General features: G+C 35.9%; 2 protein-coding genes across 2 annotated transcripts; one reads left to right on the top strand and one right to left on the bottom strand.

Moving 5' to 3' along the window:
* Nucleotides 1-232: 232 nt before the first annotated feature.
* Nucleotides 233-1807, bottom strand: LOC147077483 (uncharacterized). The gene is made up of 4 exons (XM_085941102.1): nt 1518-1807; nt 998-1105; nt 802-904; nt 233-275 (listed from the first exon to the last, which is right to left on the bottom strand). Exons 1-4 carry the CDS (start codon nt 1762-1764, stop codon nt 233-235), a joined length of 501 nt encoding a protein of 166 aa, XP_085797228.1. The 5' UTR covers nt 1765-1807.
* A 2142-nt stretch (nt 1808-3949) lies between these two features.
* On the top strand, nt 3950-10108 carry LOC147077482 (uncharacterized). Its single transcript, XM_085941101.1, has 5 exons — nt 3950-4107; nt 4411-4551; nt 7631-7978; nt 8655-8807; nt 10067-10108. Exons 1-5 carry the CDS (start codon nt 3961-3963, stop codon nt 10106-10108), a joined length of 831 nt encoding a protein of 276 aa, XP_085797227.1. The 5' UTR covers nt 3950-3960.
* The last annotated feature ends 1091 nt before the right edge of the window (nt 10109-11199 follow it).

Raw genomic sequence — 11199 nt, 5'->3', positions numbered from 1 at the left:
CAGAAGTGATGGCACCTTTGGTACTGGATTTTTATGTTGGTCTACAAATTGCATCTGTCTAATTTTTACTATACTATCAAACCAGAATTGTCGGTGGAATGACTCCTATCGGTGTAATGACTCCTTTGAAGCGCAAACCCTTTTCGTTTTCCAATACGGATGTGGTTTCAGTGAGGTTCCATTCACAGAGTCAAAAACTTCATCCCAAAACAATAGCATTTTGCCGGTGTATTCAGCTTCTCTTGGGATGATTTGTCCGTTTGACATCACTACCCCTGGAATCGAAATAAAAAGATATTCAGTATCTTCTGAAAATAGTATCTACTCGCCTAGCTAATTCGGTGTACTTCCATGTATACTTTATAATTTGGAAATTACTCTTATTTGTAATTAAATAAATTTGAATGACTTTGCAGCAGGGTTAATTCAGGTGGAAATATTTAATTAATCCATGATGGCATAACTGATAACTTTAAAATTATAAATGCTTTTTTAATTTATTTTAATATACTGTTATAAAAATAATCAGATTTTGAGTTAAATGTTATTGAATTAGTTACATAATATATAAAACCAAGTTACCTTGTGTGACACAGAACACCAGGTGACTGCCAAATTTCTGGCTTAGCACTTGGGCACAAGTCGACACCTTCATCTTATTCATTTTCGATGCAAAAATATGTGTCTCATTTATTTTGGGAATGAGCCTCAAATTGCCGACGTTCGCCTGATCTATCTTATACAGATCAATAATATGTTTCCACGATGCGTACCTACCTAATTGTCTTGCCATCGAAATACATAAGGTCCTTTGTCATCAAGTTATTTCTCATCCCTTTCAATAAATGAGGCACATCAAGGAGGGCGACAATCTCTTGTCCTTTGATAATTTCTATTGTGATACCTGAGAATAAAACGAATAAGTGAAAAGCATATAATAACATGTAAAATAGGTATTAGAATTAATTTGACATATACACAGGTAATAAATACATACGTTCATATCCGGTATCGGCTCTTTGTCTCTCTGTATTGACACGTAGACTTTTCAAAGCAGCAATGTTCGTCGCGCTTTGATCGCATACTGTTGCGATTATCTTTATACCTGTAAAATATATAATACAGGTATAATACACATGTTCTAACTGAAAATACATATTCTACTTCAAAATATAATTTTGTGCAAAAGCTCTTTCAAAATCCATAGAAATCATTTATTTTGGAATGCGTTTCTTTCAATTAGAATACGTGCAATAATAAAATATATAATATTTCTTCATATAATGCAGTGGCGAGGGGCGGAGGTAGACTGTTAACATCCAACATAAATAGTGCCAACTAAACTTGTCATTCATACTTATTTGATTTCATTGAATTAAGAATTAATTTGTTCAATAAAAATAAATATGTATGATTAACAAAGTTTAGTGTGCTTTATTAATGTCGGATCTTAACAGCCTACCTCCACCCTTCGTCACTGATATTATTTCTATAATTATATTATGAACAATGCATACCTGTGGAGACTACTGCCTTATAAACCTCTTTAATGCAACGAACTAATTGAGCAGACTTAGTTGCAGATTCACAATAATAATACGCTATTGGCTGCTTTTTATTACCAGCCACACTTCGTATCATGAAGACAAGGACATGATCTGCAATTTTTTTAGAACGCAGATGCCCAAAATCTTCAAAACCTTCGATCAAGTCACTTTTTTTATTATAATCTAAGTGCGGTTGTAAACTCATTTCATCCCACATGAGTGTATAATATTTTTCATGGTCAGTAAAACCACTAACTATTGATTTTAATTGAGAAATAATGACACCAGAGATACCGGTGGAGATAGGAACAGATGATAATAATGTTTGCAAAGTTCGGATAGATGGTAAAGTAAAAAGTTTTGACAGAAATTTATATCCTCTTCCACTTTGCTTAAGTGAGGGCTAAGACTTTATCTCTTTCGGTAAAGCGTCGCCCTTTAGGTTTTAAATTACATGATTTTAATTGGAGTTTGAAAAAGTCTCGCTGTATTTTTGACAGGCCTTTGGTGGCTTGAACGAAGGTTAGTGAATCTGAAAATTTTTCTGCCCCCTTTATCCTATGCTTGAAGTTCGTCTTATTTCTTCGTCGGATGTATTTTTCCAAATGCAAACACTTGCGGCGATACATTCGAGCCTTGGGTGTCAAGGCCGTCAGATTCATAGGAAAATTTTCAGGTGTACGATCTGCAAGACACATTATACGGCATTTGAAATATTTTAAAAACATACAAATTAATACAATATTATTTAGCAACATGTCAACATAGTATATAGGTATGAGGTACTAGGTGAATTCTAGCTTAATCATATAAACTAGCTGGGCAAGCTGGCTCTCGCCAGTCTGTCTCGCTAGGAAAAATAATTGACAATATGATTATAATTTAATGTATGGATATCCAAACGTGTTATTTAGGTACATGCACCCATTATGTTATAATATATAAGTAAATGTAAAATGCATAAGGTGGATTGGAGTTTCAAATAATATGAGATTAATCTAATTTTCAATAAAAATAGATGTTTAAATCACTCACCTTTGATAAAAGCAGGTATTGCTACTGGACTGCAAGGGCTCGCAAGATCAATATTAGGCGATGATTCAGAGGGAATCGCAAGATCAATAATACGCGATGATCCAGAGGGAATCGCAAGATCAATATTAGACGATGATCCAGAGGGAATCGCAAGATCAATATTAGACGATGATCCAGAGGGAATCGCAAGATCAATAATAGGCGATTCAGAGGGAATCACACTACAATAATTATCAGAAATACCGCGTGCTTCAAAGTTTAATACTATTCTATTTGTGGAAGGATCATTTTCTTCCGTCAGATTTATGTTTGAATCACTATCTGATAAAGGGGTTGTCAAGTTTTGAGATGGACACACACCCATTTTTAGCTTCTTTCCACAGTAGTCTGTCGGGAGAAAATGATTTCTGCACACTCCCACGTTGTCAGGTGATTTTAACAGTTTAATTGTACTATTGCCGATTAAATTGATCCATTGCCGTCGTTGGTAGTCTGCCTTTGGTAATGCGTGACAGATCACTCCCTTAATTTTGCAATCTGGTACCCAGCAATGACGAGGCATCTTGAAATTCTGGAATGATCTGCAATCAATCTGGACTATCACATAGGTAATAATTGTTTGGAAGTATCAATTTCATCGAATACTATTGTATGACATAGGTACCGAAAGATTAAAATGCTTAACTTGCATTGTCAAATTTTTGAAAATGTTCGGATTAGTACCTACGAAACGTTATAATATTCCATTGATTACGAAAACCCCTCAATTGCATCAAATAATATGCATTGTGTTACTGCTCGAGTAGTTAATTCATATTGAAATAACTGGCATAGCACTATTTTTATCAGTATTCAAAGTAAGATCAAATTATGTTTCTCATGGGATGGTATATTATTTTACACTAATATATCAAACAGTTGTCTTGTACAACAAAATTAACAGAAGTAATAGACAATACATACCAATGTTATAATATTATTCTGGTAGACAAGTACAATAAAATATAATTAATAATAAAATGCGTAACGTTGTAATTTCAATTTTTCAAAGCAAAATAAATGGCAGTTGGCAATTGGAAATGTCAAACGTTACTGAATAATTTGAAATAATTTGCTAGTTCGGATAAACTTCACCCTGATCGATGATTGGCTAACCTTGGTTCAACACCATAGATAAGAATAAAATATCTTGTTTATGAACCAAAAATAATTATTATTTAGCCATCTGGCGACACACTGACCAAACACAAAAAAAACACGTGACCGAAAATTTGATTGTATGGAACTTTCATCCCCCTGGTGGCAACACTTTTCTAACATTAACAAATGGATCCTGTCTGTCACGTAACACGTGGCTTCTGGAATATAAACCCTTAACATGGATGTAAAGCAAGAATGTGCTGGAGGACACTCCGATATAGAAGGCAAGTCTTTGTCTGACACGCTGACTAGCCATCCAAAAAACCCGGATCCTCGCTTTCATGTAACGCAAGTGAATGCGGACGTTTCAAGTTGCAATTTCGAGGTTAGTTTTTGGAAACTAAATTCCTTTACAATCACTTTAGATTGAGAATAACAATGGTTAGTTTAATATTGTAAACTGTGGCTTTTTTACGTACAATGTAGGAAGATAAGGTGATATTAAACTTTGTTTCAAAAAATTACATGTTTATACAATTTGACAGCTATGATACATACGTGTGATATAAGTTAGGTTATCTACTAGTTCATGTTAAATATAATTATTATACATCGTTGTATGGATGGACGTTTCGTGAACTGAAACTGGTTTTACTGTGTTTACAAAATGTAATAATGCTTCTTTCAGTACCTTATAGCGGAACTCTCTGATAATCAACCATCTGTCGTCAAGCGCGAGGTTATTGAAGATATACCACACCCATTATATTATGATGATGAATGCCTTCAACCGGGTTATTCGTATTCAGAATACAGCCCAATACATCAGGTACGTTCAATTGTACGTAGGTATATGTGCCGTTTTGTTCCCTTGATGCCATCTTACATTGAAGGTTTGAATTTATAATGCATCTTTGAAACTTCATAAGGAACTATTATATTATAATTCGGCCAAACTTGTTTCGTTTATTAATTTCGGAGTAGATTCGAGTTATTGGCGATTGCTAAGACAGATATTTTGAGACAGTATTGAGTAGGTATATAAATCTTTTGAAAAGGTATATTTAAATATGGTGATTTATATATCACAATAAATTCGAATATAAAGCAATAATGAATGCGATTATCTAAAATTGTGATCAATTGTGTGGTGAATAAAATTAATCGCCCGTTAGTCCTTTTTAGGTAGGTAATACAATCTAAGCCTATTGTCTATAAAAAAACTACTTACAGCCATAAAATACCATTAACAGAAGCAATATCTACGGGAAGTGGGGTGAGAATATACCAATAATTCTATTTTCAAAACTTTTTGTAAAAATTTTATGTTGTAAGCCTCAAATTTTTCTAAATCACTACCATGCTGCATGACAACATAAATTTAGGCGTTCCAGCTAAACAGTTTGACATGTCAAAACTGGCGCACTGCACATAAGCAAACCAGAATAGTTTTAGTTTTAACGTTTAGTTCACTGTACCAGCAAACTTCGAACCATTTTCTGACCGTCAGAAGTGGTTTGGTCTAAAACGTCAAACCACTTGTCACGATCTGTCAAAGTAATAACTGTCTAGACAGGACCTAACCTAAAAATGATGGTCATTTATTATATTCCGTACCTATGTCATTTTCTCTACATAATATTGCGCTACCTATGAACATTATAATATTTTTAGGATTAAGAAAAATTGAGGTTCTTCTGCATTTATATACCTATCGTGAGATGTTCATATTAATATTTTAGACATTTACACAGTAGGAGTTCAGTAGAATTAGGTAGGTACATTATAGCGTAGTAACCGATACCTATTATTCATTAGTAACCATATGCGAACAATAAACCGCTTTTGGTCGTGTTGTCCCATGATTCCTCCCAAATTTTCTATGCATAGAGTTCGATTCGATATCATCACATGTTTGGTTTTTAGTGAGAGGCGGTGGGGGTCGCTACTCGACCGAGAAATTGCAACGGAATGGATTGACTCGACTAAATGATCTTACTAAAGTACTCGACTCAATTTGTCTGTTCGAACACGTTTAGTTAGGTACTAAATTTCTCGCCACTCGACTAAACTTCTCGCCTGATCCGAACTGGCCTTAACTCATTTAGTGCTAACACCGCGACTGACGCGTTTGGAGTACTTGGCCATTCGATATAATTGACGTGTTATTTGAATGTGGTAATTAAAAGGATACGGTCAGCAGTGATTGTGTTCTCATTTAGTCCTTAGAACGCGACGGCACGTTTGTATTAGTTGGCCATTAGATATAATTATCATGACATTTAAATGTAATTAATTAGTAAATAGTAGGTCATCCGTGAATCAATTAAGGGTGTGTCCATGAGCGTAGCGAAACAATCAACCTCATTGACGTGCCTTTTCAATCGTGGCAATTTAAACGAAGCAGTACGCAAACAAGAAGCAAAACGCAACAGTATCTTCAAGGGCGGTATAGTGCTTTGGATGGTGTCCATTAATGCAACAAAAATACTGATTGGACATTTATGGTCGCGTAAGGCCCTCCTCCCACGGCGCACCTGAAATCTGACAGAACTGATTTGTGAAGGAACTCATAAACTGGCCAATGTGATGCTTCGCACACGACGCTACTGAAACCACTTGAAATAATAATCACATAACCTCAAACTGTCAAACTGAACCATCAGCTGTTTTGTACAAAAACCGACAACACGCACGCTGCTGCGCTTATTCGAATAGAATTAGGTTATTTCAATTTTGCTTATCTTGTACTTTTTACGTTTTGGGTTGTTAATGATTTTTATAGCATGACACATGTTCGCAGTGCGGCCAATTTTGGTAAGAAAATATGATTTTTCACCGAATCTAATGATGTTGGTACCACTATTTTACGGTGACTGGAAACTTCAGAGACCGCGCGACTAGCATGTCGCGTCTCTTCGCGACCGTTTTGAAGCTGAGAGATTCCAGTCTTGCCGTCAGCGAGCCGCAATTGAAATACATTAGCTAGATACTGGCTGGAATTTTAGTTTCAGTTCCATCGGACTTCAATTGCGCCGTGGGAGGATGGCCTAAGAGTTTGCATTATATTTTTGTATATGCTCACATGACAGCTAGTTGGGGTTGACATTAGATTTTCCAACCTGGAAATGAATATATCTGCCAATGGTTTCGATAACCGGAATCGTTTCACAAACGCCTCGTCTGTCATTTCGAATGGATCCGTCCGGTTACCAAATCTTAACTACAAAATTTCAGCGTGAATCACTTCCATTTTGGGTACGTGTAAAATAACCTAAATATGGTAATGTCTTTATCATATTACCTATTTAATCAGTACTTATTAGTTATCGCTGAATTCTTAAAACGATTGATTGTTCTACGTAGATGATTAATCCTTAAATAAGCTACTTACTTAAATATTTACCTCATAATAGTGTTATTACAATAGTCAGTAGGTTCCTACGAGAATGTGAACGGAACTTCCGATGTATTTTACAAACCTAATATTAATAAAATATGTATGTTTGTGTATAACAAAACACGATAAATACTTTATTGCGAATTTAAATACAAAACAACACTTCCAACGGTAATATGTAAAAGACAAAAAACAATAAATAAAGAGCCTTTCGATATTATGTACCAACATTTAATCTGTCAAAATTAGCGCCTCAACCGTCGAAGCTTATGAAGCTCAAAAGCCTCCGCCACTTTCAGACGCGGTATTCAAAATCTAATTAGAAATTAAATTTCTTATACATTCTAATCACTTTCTCATACAATGACTTCGATACTGCTTCGTTTAAAAATTGCCCATCTAGGTGGTCATAGTCCAGAAACTTTGCATTCTTTCAGTTGGTTGATTTTTTTATATGGTTAGTGTAAATGTTTTGATTGCTTTATGTTTGTATTTTATTTCTTGACAGACTCCGCTCGTAAACCGCGACATGGATTGTATGATAGCACCTGATATCTTTGAGAGACAATCTGCACAGTCGTTTGGTGAATTTGAAGTGCAAGAAATGGTCATCAAAAAGGAAATAGCGATTGCTTCTGCGAAAGAAGTCCGTCTGAGGCTGAACAGAGCTTCATTTTTCGTTAGAAATTTTGTTTGCAACGTGTGTTGTAATTTTTTTTCATCTGCGCTCATTTTGAAGTACCATAAACGTATGCACGATGCGTCGCCGACTTTCAATGAAGTGGCTTTTCCATGCGACCAAAGCAGTCACTTGTATGAAAAGTTTGATGCGTCGACGTTTGCAAGTGATTCACAGGTAACTCATATAATATACATGCTCATTTGATTATTGTTGTTCGGTATATAATGTATTATATATTGTCATCTTAAACGTATATGAATAATATAATACTGTGTATATTTTTATTTGTAATCATAATAGGTATCATCCAGTGGCGCAGGGTGTACATGGGCTGCTAATATGCAACATAAATAGTACACACAAAATTTTGTCAGTCATACTTATTTGTTTTCAATAGATTAAGGTGACCATAATTATTCAAACAAATTCAAATACAAATTCAACAAAACCCCGCGAAGCCAAGCCATAATAAATAAGAGTCAAAAATTATTCGTTTATCTAGAAAATATCTAAAATCATGTTATTAAATCATACAGATCTTTGGATATCTTATAGATCGAAGAATATTTTTTATTAGTTATGGCTTGGTATAGGCAAGGCTTAATGAATTTTTAAGCCATCTGTGAAATGTACTCCTAATTCAACTAAAACAAATAAGTATAATCGAAAGAGTGTGCACTATTTTGTCGGATTGCCCATATCATTAGAATGTCGTTCGGTGATTCTACATTCACCTGCCAAATAAAGTCAAACATTGGCGACCAATTATTGAAGAAAGAGCTCTGGGAGACCTTCTCTGGCTTATCGTAATGATGATACTGTTACCTAATATTTATAATGTTATTTTCAGAAGCGTGAAAACGGTCTGATGAATATTAAGTATGAGAATAATGATGAGGCAGCCATCGTCAAAGAAGAATTACTTGTGAATGCAATTCACCAAACCAATGATAAATTAACTCAACCTGGCTGCTCTTATCTACAGTACAAGCCATTAGACGAGGTATGTTTAAAAACAAATGCGGTTTTTTTAAAGTCCGATAGGCGGAAGTCAAATTCTGGGCACCCAAATCGGACTACTTTTATTAAAGCGCTGCTGGTCGTATAGTACGGGAAATGTTGGGTTCTAATGCGTTAAATGCTGCTGGTTTATCAGCATATAACAGTGACTTCACAAATCCATTTCTTAAAATCAATTTATCTCCAAATCTTGATTCAAATAAAGCGATAGTTGCGGTAGCTGTATGGCACTTCCTGTTGAAATCACTGTTCTTTCGAATGATTCCATATTTAAAACAAAGTAATAATCATGGCTCGACAAGGATATCCATTAACCTACGTGAGCTTTGGCTCCATTTTTGAAAAATTGTGCGGCATTGCCACCAGCGTGTAAACCGCACCAAATGATGCATTTTTGTGGATGTAATGAATTATAGGAAGTCTTCTGGATTGGTATTTTTCCGTGTAGGAAATTTTCCTTATTAACAAACCCGTTAAGCAAAAATGAGCGTCATCGCTAAATGCAATTTTGCAATAAAATTCAGTTATAAGTTGGGTTTCTTTTTTAGTTTTTTATTAATAATCATGTCCTTGCTTTTTCGTAGAAGGTGGTTGTTAGTAATTTTGAACAATCACAAATACCTAGGCTTTGAGAAAAACACATAAATATTGTGTATCCTGACCGGGAATCGAACCCAGGAACTCTCGGGTGGAAGGCAAGCGCCTTACGTATCGCACCACGAGAGCCGCCTTAAGTTGTGTTAGCATCAAGTAGAGTAGTTTAAGTGCCAAATTCCTGAATGATCTCGATAGTAAATGCGAGGCATCAAGGCATAAAGGTATCTTAAAAAAAAAAGTTATAATTTGCGTAAATCGACAACGGATTTGTATAAGTAGCATTGTTCCAGCGTAATTCTATTCACAAAGATTTGCCGGGCGAAGTATACTGATCATTAGGTATGCTCACATACTGTAGCTTAAAGTTTAGAAGGATCTTAATTTGCTACATATTTTTTCCGTCTCATACGTAGCGTAAATGAAAACTGCCATTCTTAGTGGTATTGGATGCTATGTCCCATGGGCGGCGCGTTTCTGTATGCGGCATTCTGTAAAGCTTCGCCAACTCCGGATCGTCTTGCTGCTCTTGTACTATGTAAGTCGCCAGGTCTGGTAACTCCAGCACTAAATCCATGGGGGTTGGATCTGTTATCGGTCCCTCTGGTATGCTCATACGTCCATGTCTATGTCTTCTTACGGTTGCAGTTCCGAGATAAAGCGTCCGGTAGTTGGTTATCTTTCGCTTGACAGTGGGTAATGGTGAAAGAAAACTCTAATAATAGGATCGCCCGGCGGGTTAGTTTCGCTCTCTGGTCTTTATTGTCGGTTACCAGGGTGAACTCTCGTTCTTCTAGGCCGACCCTGTAACGTTTAATAGCCCAGGTGATCTCGAGGGCCTCCTCTTCATTGCTGTGGTATTTGCGTTCCACTGCAGATAAGCAACCGCAGCCCCCATTCCGCGTCCGCTGGCGTCCGTCTGTAGGAAGAATCGTCAGCTTAAGTCGGGGCGGGCTAGTTATAGGGGTTTCCGCAGCTCTTTTATGCTTTGCATAGAGGCTGTCGTGGCTTCCGTCCACCGGAACTTCTGTGATGTTGTGATGTGATTTGCAGCATTTAGAACGCAGTTTTGGATGCGGAAAGGCTCTAAAGTAACAAACTGATTCACATGGACGTGATTGCTGATCAGCAACTTATTAACCATAGAAAGTAGTGAATTTATTTGATGTAATTGAGTATGTAGGGTATCACCTAGATTGGCCTCCATAGACGCCAATTTTGTCTATTAACTAATCCGTTTAGTCAAAGGTTATTTTGACAATTTGGAATCGGTGCTCGATCGTCACTCTATTCATGGTTGCCTGTCTAAATACTGTTTATAAATGTCAAAAAGTATGCGCAGTATCACAGGTCGGTTTGACAGTTAACCCTTTCGTAAGTTCTATCTAAGCAACACAAAAAATAGTTGTGATATCACAACAAACAAAAAAGTAACTGACATTTAATGCAAATCGCACCAAGTAGTCATGAAACTAGCAATATTTCTCCTGACATAAAATTTTAAGTCTCCCATGTGCTTTGTTATAAATTATTAATATTATAAAAACAAATACCATCTTTAATGAGTGTAGTCTTGTGCTGTGGTTAAAGATTCATCTCTAAAGTAAGATATTCTCGGTTCACTTCTCCTTGCATGCAGCGTATATTTTTAGTGTGGATAAGTGATTGGACCCCTTACCCTAATCTGTTGCAGACTAGATAAATAAAAGTTAATGGATATTTTTATTCAAATAACTCTTTATCGTTAAACGACCAATAATTTATAGACAAAAGCAAAGTGT

The sequence above is a fragment of the Rhyacophila brunnea genome, unplaced genomic scaffold (genome assembly GCF_057557595.1).
Source record: "Rhyacophila brunnea isolate RB1 unplaced genomic scaffold, BYU_Rbru_1.0 scaffold_13, whole genome shotgun sequence".
Taxonomy (NCBI): domain Eukaryota; kingdom Metazoa; phylum Arthropoda; class Insecta; order Trichoptera; family Rhyacophilidae; genus Rhyacophila; species Rhyacophila brunnea.
This window is presented reverse-complemented; position numbering and strand designations above follow the sequence as displayed.

What these genes read in the sequence shown, in the direction of transcription:
- LOC147077483 (XM_085941102.1), bottom strand. Translation starts at nt 1,764, where the DNA reads ATGTGGGATGAAATGAGTTTACAACCGCACTTAGATTATAATAAAAAA. An exon ending in AGCCGATACCGGATATGAAC is followed by an intron (nt 905 to 997) that starts GTATGTATTTAT and finishes TTTTATTCTCAG; the next exon opens with GTATCACAATAGAAATTATC. An exon ending in TTGATGACAAAGGACCTTAT is followed by an intron (nt 276 to 801) that starts GTATTTCGATGG and finishes TTTCGATTCCAG; the next exon opens with GGGTAGTGATGTCAAACGGA.
- LOC147077482 (XM_085941101.1), top strand. Translation starts at nt 3,961, where the DNA reads ATGGATGTAAAGCAAGAATGTGCTGGAGGACACTCCGATATAGAAGGC. An exon ending in TTTCAAGTTGCAATTTCGAG is followed by an intron (nt 4,108 to 4,410) that starts GTTAGTTTTTGG and finishes TGCTTCTTTCAG; the next exon opens with TACCTTATAGCGGAACTCTC. An exon ending in CGTTTGCAAGTGATTCACAG is followed by an intron (nt 7,979 to 8,654) that starts GTAACTCATATA and finishes TGTTATTTTCAG; the next exon opens with AAGCGTGAAAACGGTCTGAT.